Source organism: Hippoglossus hippoglossus, chromosome 21 (genome assembly GCF_009819705.1).
Source record: "Hippoglossus hippoglossus isolate fHipHip1 chromosome 21, fHipHip1.pri, whole genome shotgun sequence".
Lineage (NCBI taxonomy): Eukaryota > Metazoa > Chordata > Actinopteri > Pleuronectiformes > Pleuronectidae > Hippoglossus > Hippoglossus hippoglossus.
This window is the reverse complement of record NC_047171.1, coordinates 22,401,831-22,421,468: the sequence shown is the minus strand read 5'-3', so window position 1 is coordinate 22,421,468 and position 19,638 is coordinate 22,401,831. Positions and strand designations below refer to the sequence as shown.

Here is a 19,638-nt window from a genome sequence, read left to right as displayed (position 1 = left end):
TGCTTGTGGTAAAGACACAGCACTTGTATATCTAATGGTAATATCACCTCATAAAAGCTGTAGTAAAAGTACTAATGTTAGAATTTGTAGAAGTTGTAGTATGAAAAGCAGCAGCAGAGGCAGTAATGGTCACACGCTTCAGTACTCACATTCGTCCTCTCATAGCTTTGGCTATTTGCTCCAGCTCGGGGTTCCGCGGTTGGACGGGAGTGGTTTGTTCGGGCGGAGAGAGCGAGGAGAAACCAGGGTACGCTCCTGGTTCCAGAGTCTGAGGAGGAAAGAGTCAGTGTTACGAGAGGGAGTCACAATCGGAAAAAGCAGCTCGAGTACCAAACTGACATCTGTGCATAACTGAAATTCTCTTTTCACGCCTCATTAAATAAAACATAAACATCAACTTGTCGCAGAGCATTTTACAATATGAACAATACTCTACATCCTCTGTCTTTAGACGTTAAATAAGAAGAAAGGTTCATTTAAATAAACCCACTAACATTGGAGTGATGAGATTATTTCATGACAGCAGAGGGCAGCAGTGGGGTTTAGGTACAATAAGGATCATACGTTGATTCCTGCAGCCCAAAGTCTCTGATCAACAATCACATGAATATTCTATTTTAAATGTCCACATTTCCATGTTTAATATTCCAGTGTGTGTTTGAACAGCACACAAACAAACACTGGACACTGTGTGTGAGGGCAGGTTTTGTTCTGTTCGATTATTATATCATAAAAAGTAGAGATATAATAATAATAATAATAATAATTAGACAGTGCCTGTCTTTCATGGTGCTTTACAGAGTTGGAAAAAAACAAAAAAGGATAGAAAATAATAATAGTAGTAAATGCAGGCTAAATCTCCTCGTTTCATACTGTTGATTCCAAGGTTCTACTCAAATACAAAATAAAACTGAAGTTACGACACATCCTAAACAGACAGAATAAAATTCCAAAGAAAAATTTGCATTTGAGCAATGACAGTTTGGCAAATAAAAGGGGCACATGTTTAAGTTAAAAGCACATATGGGGGCAGCTGTGGCTCAGGATATAGAGCGGGTCATCCACTAACAAGAGGGTTCGATCCTCGTCTCCCCCATTCTGCAGGCGTCTGAATCCCAAATAAACCTCTGAGGACTGTGCTGCCAGTGTATGAGTGAAATGTGATGGAGAAGGTGCTGCACATAGATGCACTTTTCTTCAGTGCAATAAATCTAAAATGCCACTTATGCACAACACAAGACACATTTAAGTACATTCAGGCCAATTACACAAACTACTAAAAACACAAACACTGCAGAGAAACACGTCACACAACAAATAAGTGCACATGCATGACTGGTGATACTCCACAGATTCACTTTAGGGGAAATGAGCCCAAACACGTCATTCATGATTTCACTCTAAAGACGACATCATGTTTTTGGTTTGTACCCTTTAGAGCAAATCTGCACGTCTGTCACATGCTTGGGTCCCAAACATGAACACAATCGTACACACACACACACACACACACACACACACACACACACACACACACACACACACACACACACACACACACACACACACACACACACACACACACACACACACACACACACACACACACACACACACACACACACACACTCACCATCTTGGTTTTAACCAGCTTTTCTATGGCGCTAACCAGCTCTGCAGCACTGGGCACCTCAGAGGACGACTGCAGAGACGTTAGCAAGGATGAAGACTGAGAGGAGGAGGGCAGCGAGCGATGTTAGAGGGATTGGAAGAGAAGGAGAGAAGGCAGGGAGTTGTAAACAAAGAAAGACAAGTCATAGCAGGAAAATAAAAGGAATAAACAGCAGTGAAAGAGAAGACGTTAGTTAGCAGTGAAAAGCAGCAAATCAGAGCGGAGCTACACATTAACATACTGCAGGATTTTTATCAAAATTTAAATAGTAATTCCATAGTCTGCTGTAAAGCTCTGACACTGGAAACTACTGCTAAGCAAAACCTAATCAAATAACAATAATACGAAATTAAAGGTTTATGTGAGTTTCAATTGGATAAATTTAAGACTTTTAAAGACTATAATGAACGAAATAAAATGTAGAAGTCAACATGTTGACTTGTGCACACAAAATAAAAAATAACACCATTTGGGACCTAAGAGGCTCTGTGCATAAAACACCAGCAACTTTACACAAATAAAATCATCAAACATCAAATCAACAAAAACAAGACATTCAGTTTTTGGTACAAAGCAAATGAAAGAAAAAGCAATGAAAACAGGCAGAAGCTGAGTTAATCCGGTCAGATTAAATAAATAAAATATATTTAGAGGTGTCTTGAGATCCCTTCCCCTCTGGCCCCCTCTCACCTTATCCTCCTGAGCTGAGTCCTTGATGATCTCCATGGGGGGAGGCAGAGGAGTGTGGGCCTCCTCGTCCTGCTCCTCCTCGCCACCGCTCTGAATCCCGGAGGAGGTCTTAGAAAGGAGGTTACCATCCTTACTGAGGACCCTCTGTGGAGGAAAGACACAGAACAACATCACTGATCTTGATCATGATGAAACCTCTAAAGAGCCACACTCACTTGGCCGTCATCAGTATTTGTTTCCATTCAAATTTCCTCTCCCCTATATTTCCATTGAATTTCCAAATCAACTCGAACAGCGTGAAAAGATGAGTCATGTTTCCTCTGTACAATTTTGGTAAAGTTGTGACGAATCACTGATAAATAACTCCTCATGGTTATAGTCAGATTTTATGAGTTAGTTCATTGGGTCTAGAAAGAAGAAGAAAGAAAATTCTCTGAAAAACTTGTTCCAATAAAAAGCTGAATTTGAGCTTTGAACTGTTAAAACCATATTTGTTTAATTAAAAAAAAGTTTAAAGTGCAAAAGAGGCATTAAAGACAGAGGATGTGGAAATTAACTTAGAAGGTGTTTCATATCCAAGAATAAAAATATGGAGAATGTTTCCTCTTTTATTCCCCTGCACTCTCAGTTTAAAAGACTTGGAAGTCATTCAAAACAAGAGTTTATCTCCAATATTCAGCTGAAAACCTTTAAAATATGAAGAATTCTAAACAGTTTGGTGGATTTGTTACAGCTGCAGCTCTATTGGTTCAGGAAGCTGGGTATTATGGGTAATATTCAGCATTCAGTTGCATTTCAGTGAGTGGGACGACATAGTCGGAGCTCCACTCAATACATTAATATATTTTTCTCTACATGAAAACCACTTCATCGCTCGGACAGAGAGCCTAAAATAATTAATCAACATGTGTGGCTGCAGAGGGCGCTGTTGCTCAGTTGAAGTAATAGTGTCGCTTTAATGTCAGTGGTCATCAAAGACCATGCACCTTTTATCACGTAATAAACAGCTGAAACGTGCTTTCTAGAATCCGGTTGTTTACCTCATCAATGTTGTCATCCTGTAGAGTGAGGTCAGGCTGTCCGAGGTCGATACTCTTCCTGTTTTCCTCTCTTCCAGATCCTGGTCCTGTCAATCAGTCCAACACTTAATTTGTCAATCGATCACACAGACGTAAAAGCACAGTTGAATTAATGGATTCAAGGTGTTGAGCAGATGATAGAGAACAAATTAAAAACTAAACATCTTCAGGCTAGATTTCCTGTTATTTTTCCTAATGGGGCTAAAATGACAGATGAAACCCGTTTACGTTTTAGCTCATGAACCACAAACTGAATAAATCCACATCTCCAGCTTGGGTTTAAAAGTCCTACAGAGACTTGAATTGGTAATGTGTGTTACATTAGTGTTAAGTGTGTGAGCAGGAACTTAGATTTCAAAGCGTTTAAGAATTTGTGCAAGAAAAACAAACTGACATCATCCTTTCCGTGGTGTCTGTAAAGTTCACATGCCTGATCTTTATCGACACTTTGAAAGCATGTGTGCAAACATGAATGCAATGCTGCTGAGCAAAGAGACACACGTTCCAGGGTGTCAGTAACACGTCATTACCGTGGTTGTGTACGTGTCTTTGTTTCTTACCCGTCTTCTTCTGTTTGTTATTAGGGAGCTTCTTGACGGAGCTGCCGTGGCTGAGGCGGCGGACCGGACTGGTCAGCCATTTTCTTAGAGTGTTTCCGGAGCGTTTGGGACCCGGGGAGCTGGACTGCAGGGAGCTGAGGGACGGCTGCGGCTGGAGGTTCGCCACTGACTCCGTCTTCCCATCAGAGCCGCTGACTGGATAGTTTTCTGAAAGAAGAATATTACATTTTAAACAGATCTACCCAGGCACATAGATGTTTCAGCTGAACAGCATCACGTTTTGATTCTCGATACTCTACAATAGCACTGTGAGATCCATGTGTGTTTATTTATAACAAAATCTGGTCAGCAGCTGCTCTCATGTCACACAAAAGCCTTATTTGATAACACTGTCAATTCTAACACATGTTTCCGGGATTGAAGATAAATTCCCTCTTTCCCTGCTGCTGTACTATGATTCTTAGCAGTTCTGTTCATCTTTGAACACTTAAATGTAAATAAAATGAATAAAAAAAGACTTAATTCAGCAAAGAGGCATCGTTTGATGTTAAAACTTAACCAGGAAGCAGAAAATCAATGTTATCGCACACATGTTGAAATGTTGTTTCTTTCACTTTCAATCATATTTAGAATCACAGAGACTTTTATCAGTTAAACATCTCAATGGTTTGAACCAGTTTGCCCTGTTCTCATTCTACAGATTCTAGAGAGAAAGAAAGCAGTGTGTGTGTGTGTGTGTGTGTGTGTGTGTGTGTGTGTGTGTGTGTATATAAACGAGTCAGTAGTCATGTGTCAGGAGAGTGGTGGATCAGCTGCACTCACACACAGCTGGGAGCTATTGGCTGCGGATGCTGTGGGGTTGGGGTGTATAAATGTGTGTGTGTGTGTGTGTGTGTGTGTGTGTGTGTGTGTGAGGAAATGAAAGGTTAAGGGTCAACAGGATCTCCTGAGGAGTTCTTCTCTACTATGGGTCTCTCTTATTCCTTTTATTTACCTTCAATTCTCCTCCTATTCATTCCGGATCTGCTTTTTATTTGACTTTTGTCTTCTACTTATCTACTAATCTGCTGAGCTTTAGACACCAAAGGAAAAAAAAACACGATATTATGTTGATAGCGATTTTTGCACAACCAACAGTAACATCACTTTCACTTCCCTGATCTGGTATTACAAGGCAGAGCATGTCAAAGGGCAGTGGTGCCAACAGCGATCAGAAAGATCAAGATGTGTTTGTGTTATTTAATATGAACCCGCAGTGGTAATATTAGCTTCTAACGACAAGTCTTTAATTTCATTGGAAATTTAGCTTTTAGATTTATTTTTCAATCTATATACAGTATATTTATCATAAATTGAACATAGCCTTGATGGTATAGAAGTTGTATATGATTGTTTTTCTAATATCTCATATCTTTATCTCTTGTTTCCTGACATCTACCTTCATATTGTGCAGTGCTGTGGGTTAATGAGTCAGTACTAGTGGTAGTTTTAGTTGTTATCAGACTGTGTCAGCAGTGTGGTCGAGATAAAACTGCTCAAAACAGCAGCCAAGGTCATGCACTGTTACTGAGGCGCCGCTGTTTCTCTCATGACACACGAAAACATGGTGCACAGAGTGTGGAGTACTGCTGTTGTACATATACTCGTATGAATTACCTGTTGTGAACATGCAAATACTGTAGTTTGAGTGAAGCCTTACAGAGCACAGGCACACACCAAAGGCTACAGTGCATCATGTACAATCATATTTCTTTTTGTATTTCTTGATCTGTATTTATTATTTCTTTTTTTATTTCTTGTATAAATAGTATTTTGGAACTTGACTGAGTCATTGTTGCTCTTAATTGAAGTTTAATTTGATCCGCTCAGGAGTAAATAAACGTAAAGTGGCGCACTGATGCTCTTTCATTTCCTCTTCCCTCCCTAATGCAAGCATTGTGTTTGTTGTGTTTTTATGAGACAGAGACGTCAAGCAAGCAGCTCAATCAGGTCAGGCCGTATACATGTAGCAAAGTTAATCAGACACCTGGATTCCTCCTGAATCCTCCCACCACTTCACCACTGATTTTCTCCCTCTCATTCTCTCCCATTCACGTACATGTGTTGTCACTCAGTCCCACTGGTTACTCCTTTAAGTGCTATTGAGCAAATTCAGCCATGTGAGGGAAACATGTCATAGGTCATTTCTTCACGTTCGTGTGTGTGTGTGTGTGTGTGTGTGTGTGTGTGTGTGTGTGTGTGTGTGTGTGTGTGTGTGTGTGTGTGTGTGTGTACTTTCAGTAGATTCAGTGAGTGGCCTTGACAGCTGGCTGACCACTGAAACTCATTAAGGAGTTAAGGGCAGAGAGAAACTCTAACACACACATTCACACACAGCTGACTGCTGTGACGTCACTGCTTCAACCTCTCCTCCTCCGTAATGAGGCCGAGCCATAGAGTGCTGCAGTCAGCTGGTCACCACTAACACCTGTTAAAGTACGACACCAGACATTGGGCCTCAAGGTTTGATTCTTGGCCTCGGAGACAACAGCACGACACTAAGTGACTGAAGTGTGGAATTTCAGCACATCATAAAAAGGGACAATAGTAGATGAAAAAGCTCCAAAAAACATTAAGAATATAAAATAATAAAAAAAAATCCAGTGCAAACCAGGAGGCCAGGATTAAGTATTCAGTACACATCTTCACCGGAGCGAATCTGAAGAAGCAATTTGCGAAACAACAAGTTGTTCGCTGCTTTTGTTGTTTTGTAAAATGTTTATTGAATCAATAGTGTCAAGGCTAATATCCTGGTGTGCAAGTGTCCCATCTCGGAACAGGGGAGGACCAAGGTGCAGATGTCACAAGGAAAGTTGTAAAGACATCCAGTTCCCATATGCTCTGTAGCAAACAAAGATAAATCCCCAAAAAGGTCCAGACTCAATGTAAGAAGGTATTGGCTCTGAAAAGTAGGGGGCAGAATCATCACACTAGAAAGAAGGGAATTCTTGTTTTTGAAACTAAAACGTCATTGTGCACGGACAGTTTTTACTTTATTAATTTCAGACAAGCTGTTAATGCAGATTCATGGAAAAAGCAGACTTCATGTTCATCAAACTACAGTAGCTACAGCAAACTTAAAAGTCTGTGCAAAGAGATCTTGAGATGTGTGGGAACAAATGAAAAAGTAAAAACTCTAAACAGTGTGTCATTTGTAGAAGAACCAGACAATCAGCTCACGATGTGTCTTCGTCTCACATTCCACAGTTTCAGCCACGATAAGGAGAAGGAATGAAGAGTGTCAGGAAGGAAGAGATGAACTAACGTGACAAAACCTCACACATCCCTCTGATTGGACGTCTTGAGTTGTTGCAGAAACCACATCAGCTCATGTCTCTGTCTTCGATGAAGTCTAACAGTTTATGTTGCTGTTGGCCTGATATCGTATAGTTTAAAGCCCCTTTTCAACATCTGGCTTTTGTCTGCTGTGGGAAAGAATACAATCTGCATTCACTCCCGGGTCGAATGACTATCGGTTCCGATCGGCAGTGACGGAAACATGGCACTCGCGTGAACGTGCCAATTTCTTCTTCTATATTTTTGCAGTCTAGACACTGACACTCCACCTTTTCCAGCACAAAGTAACGACACCCATCGCACTTTTGGGGCATTAGCGTAGAAATAACCATGAATGTTTGTGTAAGTATTGATTTTGCATCTTAAGAACAATGCGCAACAACAGTTTTCTTGTTGTTCAAAAGTCTTGACAGACAATGAGGTTTCTGGCGCGTTCGTGACATCGAACATGGCTAACCAGGGGAAGAAAAAAATCCTCTACTTGCAATAGGAAAGGAGTCAATTGCCTTTTTTTAGTGTGTTTACCTGTGTTTAAAAACCCTGCTAATTTTGGTGTAAAAGAGGTTTACGTCAGTAATGGAAGTAAAAGGTGTTTTGTATCCGTTCCCGGCAGCGACACGCAAACTCCAACACAACAATGCTTTGATGCGACAGTCATTCTGACAGTGTTGTTACGCTACACTTTTTAAACTGTCCCTTAGTTTACGAGGCCGGACAGAAAATGTGATAAGCTCTGACAACGATCATCATCAGTCGTCATTAACTGACGTAATCAATCGGTGTGACTCAATATAAATGTTATGTCCAAGTAAACAGTAACAGTTATGGAGGGAATGTTGCAGTGTTAGTGCGTTAGTGCTCCGGGTAACAGTGAATTGTGTGTGTGCAACAGAAGACTGCAGTGTCACAGTGATGGCAAAAGTCAGGTGAGACCAAACAAGGAAGCTCTTGTTCTGCAGCCGACAGTAATAACAGACAGTCTACTGTTAAAATCCACATCACTCACTATCTTTAATCTCACACACACACACAGATCTGATGTCCAGTGTGTAGATACTAAACCAGCAGCCTGAAATGCGACACGGATTTTGCTCCGTATCTTTCTTACTCTATCACTCGCACACTCTGGATTTACACTAGACACACACACACGCACGCACACACAGAGAATGCTCTATTGAAAAGCGCATAGTTAAACTCAGAACCATTGAGCTCTGCACACATGCACGCACCATCTTTCCTCTTTAAATACTAGACATGTTTTGTCTGGTGTCCAAACCATTTGAAACTAGAAAGTCACTCAGTAGACCTCAGTCCCATATATTCAAGTTTCCTAAATGTGTCTGATTTTTATCATCAAGATCCATTCATTATTCTCTGAGAAACCAGTGAAAATGTCAACAAAATGTTATGTTATAATAACATTATTAAAAAAAATCCTGGATCTGCACTGAATTTAATTAGTTCTTCTCTGAGCCAGATCACATCCTTCCACCAAGTTTCGTGCGAATCCGTCAAGTAGTTTTTGCAAAATCTTGCTTAAGATCGAACCAACCAACTTACAAACGGGCAGAGCTTTACTTTCTTTGTTTTACTTTTCCCCCAAAACAAAATGAAAAAATATATATATATTGTGTTTTCAAGAGAATGAAAGAAGTACTGTCATATTTGTACATGTGAAAAATATTGTAGACTGTAATTGTCTTTAAACCGCCTTCTCTCCTCCCATCTTGCTTTTTTGTCAATGACAGGAAGAGACAGTAATCTGGGAAGATGACATTCCTCTCATACCTCTCTCTCTCTCTCTCTCCTGTGCCGTACATATCTTACAACATGCTTAACTACACAAACCTAATGACTTATAATTATGACTGTGTTACTATTTGTTACTAATCTAATGATAAAATGGTTCAGTTTTATCCAGTAAGAAACACTAGATATAACATAACTGTTTTGAAAACATATATATTTATTGCAAGTAAAGATAAAAAGTAATGTTTCTTCTTTCATCTTTTCTTCTTAAGTTTACACTCTTGTCATAATAACGATTTATTGAAGAGGACTCTGTGATACAGGTTAAGACTTTAAGGGACATTGAAATGTCAAATGGAGAATTGTTTGCAGTGTGTGCGCAAACATCTGATTATGTCCCTTTGGTCGCCGGTCAAAGGAAGTTACAGATTCACTTATGACTTTACAATAATACAAGCAGGTTACATAAGAGCCCGGTTCATGGCAGTGTATCGTATGAATTACATAACAACACAATCAATAGAAGTAGAATAATTAGTTATACTAGTATAGGTCCACCCTGTATTAAAGGGCTCAGTGTGAAATAAAAACAACATGCTTGTTGTTGACGAACTAAGGGTCTTGGTCACAAAATAACTTAAGGCTACATGAGTGGCTTTTAGCTTAAGTGTTTAGTCGGAGACAACATTTAGTTTTCACAGCTGAAAGTCTGAATTAGGCTTCATGACTTTGTTCAATTTGATCTGCTCAGTCTGGGTTTCACATTGTAATTTACAGAGCCCACTAAAGAATTTGTAGGTTTTCATTCTGTAAAATAGTTTTAATCACTATCTTTAACATTGTAACATTTCTTTAACATGTTCACCCATTTCCCAGGAAATAATTCAAAGATCTTTATGAAATCAAATCAAACATTTTTAGAAACTGATCAGTTGTGTCACTCTGCTGCTGCTGAAACCCCCCCCCCCCCAATCACTGTGACCTCACGTCCCTGATAAACGAGAACTATTAAAGAACTGGACCTAATTTAAAACAGAGCTGCAGTTGAGATGAGACTGAATGAACTGAATCACAGCTGATGAAGCAATGTAGAGTGAAGACTAAGCTAATGCTGTTTCTGTCCATTATCTCTGCTGGCAGCCAGTGTGTGTGTGTGTGTGTGTGTGTGTGTGTGTGTGTGTGTGTGTGTGTGTGTGTGTGTGTGCGCGCGCCTCATGGTCAGGGTAGTTTCCTGCCCATCTTCAGGTCTAATGGCTGGTGGATGGGATGCAGGATCACTTTACACCCGCAATAGACACTTACTCCATCAGTGTGAGTGAGGAAGTGCCTCTGTGTGTAAATGTGATTGTTTGTGCCTGAAAAACATCCAATATCAAAAAAAACAACAACAAATGGCTGACCCTTTCCTAATATCAAAGATAATAAATGCAGGACTTTATACAAACTGTACAACCTATGTTTTACACCAGGACTAAACGAGGATGCACTCTGTAAGAGACACGCGTCACAGGAACCAGTCTAACCAGCCGAGCTCCGATACTAACACAATGACGTCACGGTTATAAAATGTGATTTACATACTTTTAAATAGGATGGGCCATTGAGGGAATGCTCTGTTATTTTGGGAAATACAGAAGTGGAATAAGGGACGTCTCCCACTGAAGTTCAGTGAAAATATTCCTTGTACAGCTTCACAGTATACAAAACACCAGTGCTGCAGATACAGTTTAATGACTTATGAAAGTGGCCTCATCTCAGTGTGACCTTTGGGTGTGCTCTCATAGGTTTGGAGCCGCCTAGTTAGATCATTTTTTGTCACAGGTTCAAACAGGTCCATTGAAACCAGTGAAAACTGTGCAATGAAACCAGAGTAACCAGTTCAGCTACGTACATGCCAGTCTGTGCTATGTTCAGAGACTCAGAGGCCAAAGTCTAGCGTCTGTACACACACAGAGCTGAGTTAACATTTAGCTCACGAAAGCTGGATGCTAACCTGCATTAAAACACGATGCATGTGCTCCTAAAGCTGCAGTTCATGGAGAACCGCTGAGTTGTTTCACCTCAACTAAAATATCAGGGCTCTTTGCGTTGTGTCAACTGTTGCTCAAGACAATCAAGCCATGTCAAAGGTCAGGTTGGAAGTACGCACAGTCGATGGTGCGGCCTGAACTGAGTGAGGAGTAATGTGAGCTCTCTTCACTGAATAAAACCACTTACATGATACTCTTCAAAAACCTCATGACTTCAGAGCTGCTTAAAAACTCATCACGACATTTTGGCCATTTCCCCCCAAATATCCAGACAAAAAGCAATAAACAGAGCTGTCAGGTCAATTTATAGGAAGTGATCCTCGTGAAAGCTGAATGATCTCTTCCAAAATATGCATTGTAAGTCTGGACTCTTCTCCAGACACAAACACCACATGATTGGGGTTGTCGGGGGAGGTGGGGCATCAAAATCCAATGCACATCTGGAAAACCTTATAGATTACCTAACTAACCATTCCCACTGTTCTTCGATGATGGAGACATATGTATCTGGCTGATAGAGAAAAAAATATATATATCAAGTACATGATGCATTATAGATATTCGCTTCATTTATTTTCTCCATTTAACCAGAAAGACTACTACCTACCAAATGAACAACATCCTGATATCAGACACACGCCTGTCTACAAACAAATCAATGTCAAGACCTAATTGATGACAGGACGTACGTATGTCATACAAAATTCCTCAGTTTGCTCACCTAAATTAAAATGTGAAACCAAAACTAACCAGATCAAATGAAACAATGGAAGAAACACATGAGGCTTGAGCAGTACGCCAAATGCACAGCCAGCGTTATTGATCAGGTGCGGGTTGATGGAAGGATCAAAATGAACCCCCGCTCACTAAAACGGCTTCACTGCTGCTTTAATTGTGAGGAGCCAACAATGTGTTTCATCTGTGGCTTCTTCAGACGATGCTTGCTCTTAATAAAAGTCACAGTGAAGTCATTTTACTGCGCGGAGGCTAATTCTGATGTCCAATTGTATGAATGAATGTTTTGTGATCGAGTCAAGACTCTTTTATGACAACAAAGTTCTGTTATCTTTCTGGATAAACAACCAAAGCTGTGATTTTCTGAGAAGAACAGTTTCCCTGGAAATAACTTTTTTTCCTAAAACTGCTATGGAGCATTTCATTCAAAAAAAAAAAACCCTACAACTGCACACAAAGGAATCTTACACTCTGAGTCTGAATATGTTCAATAAGGTTTTGTGCGTCCCCAAATTTGAATCCTTCTTCCTTTAAATGCCTGTCTTGTTGTTAAAGTCAAATCAAAAATATTTAAAAAAAATCAGTAGTTATCGGAATGCATTTATTTTTCCTTACAGCATCGACTGCTATCTGTAGCGAGAAACTTGATTCACTACACAGTTCCACTGCACCTGAACTGAACTGAACAGAAAGTCTGGACCTGGTTTGACTCTTGTTTCCTGTTTGACTGATAGAAAAGTGATTTGTCTCCTTTGCAGTCAATAGTCATGTCAGGATTCTGTATGTTACCTGGTGTCAGTCAGTTTAGACAGACGAAAGGTCATGATCCAGCGGGCTGTACTTATTAGGACTTTTTTATTTCAAAATGAATTTGAACGTTAGGGGAAAACTTCATATTCAAACTGTAATGACCTGTTCATGTCTAGCTCATCAGACATTCGTGATCCAGCAGAGGGTGAACACTGTCAGCTTGACCTATAGCCTGCCCTCTTGACCTTTCATCAAAGTAAGCCAGTAATACTTTGTTTTTCTGTTTTGCTATGAAAGCGGAAGACGCTGGCAAGCAACAATCATAACACTTGAGCATCCGAGAAGCTCGTCTTTGTACCATTGAACTTCCTCACAACAAATCTGCAGGTTCACATATAAGCTTTCCACCCAAGTGTGGCAGTGGAGGAGGTAGTGTTCAACCTCGCCTGACTACGTGCACGGGTACAACCACATTCAAAGAAATGATGTGTCATGTCAAATTTCGCTAAAACTTGATTTTGTAAAAAAAAGCAACAGCACTACTCTGAATGAAACACCCTAAAAACCACAGTAGCTGATTGTATGGACAGTAATTGGCTGAAAACAAAGATTACTATAATGACTCCCGTGAAGTCCAGACAAATACTTGGTAAAAGGCTCTGTAATAACCTGCTGCAGTACACACCCACACATATATACACACACATATCTAGAAGTATACACTTTCCCCTTTGCAGTGTGGCAGACTGAATTGCAGAACATTGCTCAATCCAACAGAGACAAAGAAAGAAAAGTGTCTCTCTCACTTTCCATCTACTTCTCTCTCCCTCTGTCAGTCTGTCTGTGTGACACATTAGTTCCTGTTTGACGAGCCAATTTAAATTTCAAATCTGTTTCCACTGGCAACAACACATATCAGAATTTCAAAAAGATTACAAGAATTTCTGTCTGGTTCGTCTACGCCTCCTTCATTCAGTTGTACATAGAAAACTGCATGACCGACCACACACACACACATACACACACACACACACACACACACACACACACACCTTATGCCTTAACCCTGAGCCTCACTCACACACATTCTGTCCATGTGTCTACATCTCGCCCCACCTGTACCATTGTAGCAGCAGCAGCAGCAGCGACCAAGGATCCATTCACAGCAACGGCAGGTTCGCTTCATCCTCGATCACACACACACATCCTACACTCATACACTCAAAGCTTCAAGTCCACACTGCTGAGAATCACCAGAGAGAGAGAGAGAGAGAGAGAGCGAGAGAGAGAGAGGAGGAGTCTGCATGTGCACACACTCGCACATCTTTCTCAGACATTGGATTTTCCTCCTTCACATACGTCTACACCTCACTTCTCTAGAACAGAGGTTAGTTTATGTGGAGGGCTATAGAGAGTAGGGACTCAGGTTGTGTGTGTACGTGTCTTTGTAACACTGCAGACTTCAGCTATCTTTTGAAGCAAAGGCTTTCTGACATTCAAACACTGGTCCCTGTTACATAAATGTCCTGTAATGTCTATTCAAATATGGCAGGACCATATCTGATAAAGCTGCACAACATTTGTTGCCGCAAGCAATGACACTGCTGGTGAACTGTGGCAAGTTGGACAATAATATTACATGAAGGACTTCTGGACTTATTTTGACCCACAACGCAACTGTTTTCAGCCCTGAACAGCAGAAAGTTCGAGAGTAAATTAGTAGAGAATCTATCCACTGAAGAGGCAGACTTTTCCCGCAGGAGTTGATTAAAGAGAATAAAACTGTGGACAGAAGCACGACTACAAATGAATGGTAATGTTGCTCTACGTCTCCTGGATGTCTAAACTGGCAGCTGTTTGCTGACAAGTTCACCTTATCAACTGAGAAAATGAGACTCTGTCAGCGTTGTGTTCACAGCTTGTTTCCACTGCCCCCAAGTGTGATTTCTCAGGAATGATAAATGAGCAGGATGATGAGCTACACTCAGCGTCTTTTCAGGTCTTAATGTTAGAGAAGAGGCTCAGGTCCTTATCTCATGACGGCTCTTTCTCCATCCTTTTCTACGTATGATTACATTTTATAATTTTTTCTATATTGATTCCGGACAGTAAATACGCTTTGTGTTCCCTTCTGTACATCAGCAACAACATTTATTGCATGTCTGTTCGTTAAAGGAATCCCTCCTCCACATTCTTTCCTTTCCTCATTAAGTTTATTTTCCAGTGTCTTGCACAAAAACGATTCAGTACAAGGGCAAAGATCGCGGCATCAACCGTGCCGTCAATGGAGGACCACATGCATCCATGCACTCACAGTCAGTTATACATATTTACCCCTAGAATCTAACCAGGACAACCACAGTCTGATCTGCTGCCCAATTAGGGGCAAGTGCAAATGTTGCTAGCATGAGACTCAAAAGCATATTATTATGGAGAATCCTGCAGCCTATTCTGCCGGCCACAGTCCCTCAGCAGCCCATGTTTGTTGGTTAGTTGGTTTCTAAGTAAAATTATGAAAAAACTACTGAAAGTTAACCATAACACTTAGGGAAAGGTATGTGTCAGGGAAGAGCACATTAAACTCTGGTTCAGATTTGGATCAGATTAAAATCACAAGAGGCGAATTCTGAGCCCTTCCTGAAAACTAATTAGAAACAAAGCGCAATTCAGTTTGAATAATGTCATCAAATGGACATGCTACCAGTTGCCATTCCTTTTCAAGCACAATCTTTATTTGTTAATCTGATGTTTATGTTAGAGTTGGACCCGAGTGGTTTACCGACACTAAAATAAAGGACATTATTCAATCCAGGCCACGATGGAGTGAAAATGTTGCCCCCATTGTATGTGTGTGCACCTTGAAGAGCACTGCAGCAGCAGGTAAGACAACACACATGCACGTAGCCCAGATAAAGTTTGCCCAGCAGCTCTGTTCCCCTGCAGTGTCCCATTTTACACATAGAGCACCTTTCCTGACGTTCTACAGCAAAAATAATACTTAACTTCTGCAGCTATGACTTCACACAACCAGAGCAGCTAAAGTCACGACTTTCTGGACACATTTCACGACATGAAAAAGAGACAAAAGGAAATGCATATATTTGCTTTTTAATGTGGACCCACCTGATAATGTGTCTGACAATCTACGGCACAAAATCATCGAGGAGCAAAGCAGCAATGAATTCAGAGCTCTGCGCAACAACCTCCTTCTGCTCGACTTCTATAAACTGAACATCTATTCCTTTCTAAGGATTCATGCATTTAAGTTTTCATCTATATTTGGAACAGCCTGCTGCTGTGAGTGGTTACTTTTCAAAAGTGACTCTTGCAAAGACCCCAATAGTATTTGTACCAATCCAACATCAGTGCATTTAAAAATATATAATGTAGCGGCTAATAAGTGATTTCGAGGAAAAGAAAATTGCAATTTTATTTGTTTAAAACGAATATGCTTTAAAGACGTGGTATCCCATTGGTACACATAGATTTGCACACTTGCCAGTGACAGACGTGTCATTTTCGGCAGAGTCTGAGGCATTTCTGATGCTATTGGACGATCTCCAGTCACTCAAGACTAAAAGACTCAAACTTGTAAAATCAACTAATAGTAGCATCATCGTCATTACTACCATCTGACATCTGATGCCTCGTCAGAGAGAAGAACTACCAGCCAACAGATATGTTCATGTGATACAAGTTCAATAATTTAGTATGACCCTGGTAGGATGTTATAAAAACAACGGCCCCTGACAGGAAAAGTTTCCCTCTGTGTCTTCACAGTCAGTGAAGTGAGGACAAGGAGACCTACTTTACAGAGTAGTCACAAGACTCCAGCCACACACGCAGAGGGAGGGAGGGAGAGCGGGAGGGAGGGAGGGAGGGAGGGAGAGCGGGAGGGAGGGAGGGAGGGAGGGAGGCGGCTGAAGCTGAATGAGGCAGAGGTTTATTATTCACATTACTTAATTAGCAGTGACTCTCGTGGATTAATTAACAGTTTGACTGATTCATTAACAAATGGAGAACAGTTCATTAAGTCCCCAGCAGCCTCCAGTCATTTCACTGTTGAGGAAACAGAGGCTGTTTCTTCCCATTTCTGCATTTATGCCATCAAAAATCATGGTTTCAAGGTAAAAACTAACATAAAACACTAATATTATAGAAACTGATCCTGGATGTGAAAGTACAGATGTTTCATGTAACATGTTTGCTCAGTGTGTGCACATGTCTTGCTACAGCAGAAAATGTACGGTGCACAATAAAACACAATTTATGAAATACTCTAATGATGCTATAATGAAAAATATTTTCAGTATATAATATATGTATGTATTGTCTTTATGCTATTCCTACTGAAGTGGTTGTTGTTGGATGGAGGCATTATAGTGGTCAATTAGTTCTGACACAATATTTTTCAATATATCCCAGTAGAGATGCCAGTGGGAAAAAATTAACACTGAGGGCAGTGTTCTCTTTTCGAGGCTGGTTTATATTTCAATGAACCAGTGATTTACAGAACACTTATAAGAACAAAAATAAGTATTTGATGTTGTATTTATAGTTAAACAACATGTGTTGTTGCTGCAGCAAAAAGAGCCTGAGGGCCAGAAACCCAATTTTAAGTGTAACTCATTTTCATGTGGCACAGGGCTGCTACTTCAACCTTTACTGCCACACAACACGATGCAGCCCTCCGTATTCCCTAAATATCTCAAACATGTGTGATTAGGTGTTTATTTCCATGTGTAGTGGTCACAGAGGTTTGATTTGCATGTCACAACAGCAACACAAAACATTCCTCTCATCAGCAAGAGCAGGAAACACACCATGACTGTGTCAGGCAAATCAGGTGATCTCATGCTGGGTGAGTCTGAGAGAAACTACAGTGAAGAGAACATATACTGTGTATGTATGTCTGTGCTTAATGTTATGTGTTTGCAGTGGCTACTGTATATTCAGTCTATAACCCCTGTAGAGAGATGGACAACACCTCTCCACATCCTCCCGTTTTACAAAAGCGAGGTTAAAATATCCCGTCCAATTTGGAGTCAAAAGAAGAAATTCCCTGGAAGAACTCCGAGAGATGCTTTGTACAACTTCAGTATTCATCTGATAAATGTGAATGAAAGCATCAACACTCAGATCAAGATGAAATTGATTCTTGACTATGTGAATCTGGTCTAATTCTGAGGGCTGAAATCCAGCCTCAGTGAGTCTCCATAATTGTTGCTTCTATCTGCAACATAACAAACAGGACTCTGAATGTTAACTAAATGACTAATAATAATTCTCAGCATCCACTTCCTCGTCACTGCAAAATGGCTCCAGTGCGATGAGATGACATCAGCTCATCCTTATGCGACCTCATAGTGAGAAGCTGCCGAGGAGCGTTTCCTGTTTCCATCTGAGCGTGTGTCAGTTTCTGATCCAAACATCATCAGCACAATCTGCTGCCTGTCAACACTTTGTGAGGACAGCTGGAGGTCAGAGGTCACATGGAACAAGTGCAGGGAGGAGCTGCACAGCGCCCTCTATAGGACTGAACAGGAACACTTCATTCTGATAGAAACGCAAACTTGTGTGCGAGTGTGCACGTGCTCAGAAACTGTGAGGCAGTAACCAGAGCAACTGTGCATGCCATGTAATGTCTTCTCCGTCTCTCATACTTCTGTGTACAGCGGTAACCAGGGTAACCATCAATAATTCTGTGTTGGCAAAGACCCCTTTGTTCACACTCAAAAGTTTAATCATTAAGAAGCAGTAAATGCTCACAGCAAAATTTCCCTGATGTGGGAATAAAAAAGGATTAGCTCATCTTATCTGCATTGCATTGTGGGATTGTCAGAAGAAAGCAGTGCACACGTCAAGGGCACTAATTCAGTATATAGGGTGCTATATACTGTGAGTAAAGAGTGTCTTATTGGACTGCATTGCCAGGTTCTAAATTGGTACTTTATGCCAAAATGTTCCATTATCCACTATTAAAAAGAGACTTATCTATTCTATGTATTCAACGTAGTAGCATATCATTGCAGTCATTATAAAAGTCATAATAATAATAATAACTGATTTTCTGTCATTTTTTTTAAACTGTAGCCAGATTTTCAGGATAACGGAGGGAAGATTTTCTCTACAGACACCTTCCATTAAATCCATCCGTTAAGTGTACTTAATATTCACTTCATATCCACGTATCAATAAATAATGCAGGTATACATGATGACCATTTAACATTAATTTTAGAAGCTCTGTCTGTCTGAGGGGAACTTGATCGATAAAGCAGGGCGGGTTTCATAAATATTGTAGTGTCTAATTCTCACCAGTAGAGGTCAGTGCAGATCTGTTTGAAATAACCTGACTAATGAAAAATAAATGTTCTCTGCATCTGTCTGGCTGATTATTCATGAAGGCACAAGGAACATGATTAACCTGAAGGAGTTATTACATTTGAGAGGGTCAATTTTAAATTTGCACATTCTCTATACTTCCCTCTTCTTCGCTCCTGAACGTCAGCATAATTCATCACAGCTGGAGGTCGGACTTCCCTCGCTACATAAATCCATCCAATCAGGCCTCTTTGTAGCACTTTGAACTGGAAAAACGCCACTCTTTGAAGAGATGCTGTGTGTGTGTGTGTGTGTGTGTGTGTGTGTGTGATTTCTGACTCACAATGGGACTGCAGTTCACACAAACCTGAGCTTTCATTTCATTCATAACTCTGCATTGTGTGTGAAACTATGTTGATTTGAAGTGTGTTATGAGACAGCATGTGTGTACGTTATTCACAGCATCTTAATTTATTCTGTTTGGACTGGACCTCTATGGTCACTTCACGCCATAAACTTAACAAAACTTACCTGTAACGCACCATGAAGAAATGGCCGACCCTGAGCCAGAGTAGGAGGGCAATATGTATTATCATATTAGGTATCTAAATATAATGATACTTTTTATTAACATCTTGCCTTTCCTGCCTTAATAGCTCTTCCTAATCTTGTCAAAATCTGATTCTCAAGCAGCAGGTCAGTGTGGAAGGT

General features: G+C 40.4%; 1 protein-coding gene across 3 annotated transcripts in view; it reads right to left on the bottom strand.

Annotated features, from left to right (window-relative positions):
* kalrna (kalirin RhoGEF kinase a) overlaps window positions 1-19,638 on the bottom strand; it is a 125,513-nt gene that overhangs the window by 14,847 nt on the left and 91,028 nt on the right. For 2 of the 3 annotated variants that reach the window (XM_034573466.1, XM_034573467.1), the window contains exons 41-45: window positions 4,002-4,208; window positions 3,403-3,488; window positions 2,363-2,506; window positions 1,634-1,729; window positions 150-268 (exon numbers count right to left, since the gene is read on the bottom strand). In XM_034573466.1, coding sequence (XP_034429357.1) covers window positions 150-268; window positions 1,634-1,729; window positions 2,363-2,506; window positions 3,403-3,488; window positions 4,002-4,208 — 652 coding nt within the window. The remainder of the gene's footprint in view (window positions 1-149; window positions 269-1,633; window positions 1,730-2,362; window positions 2,507-3,402; window positions 3,489-4,001; window positions 4,209-19,638) is intronic. The other variant, XM_034573468.1, reaches the window with a different exon arrangement.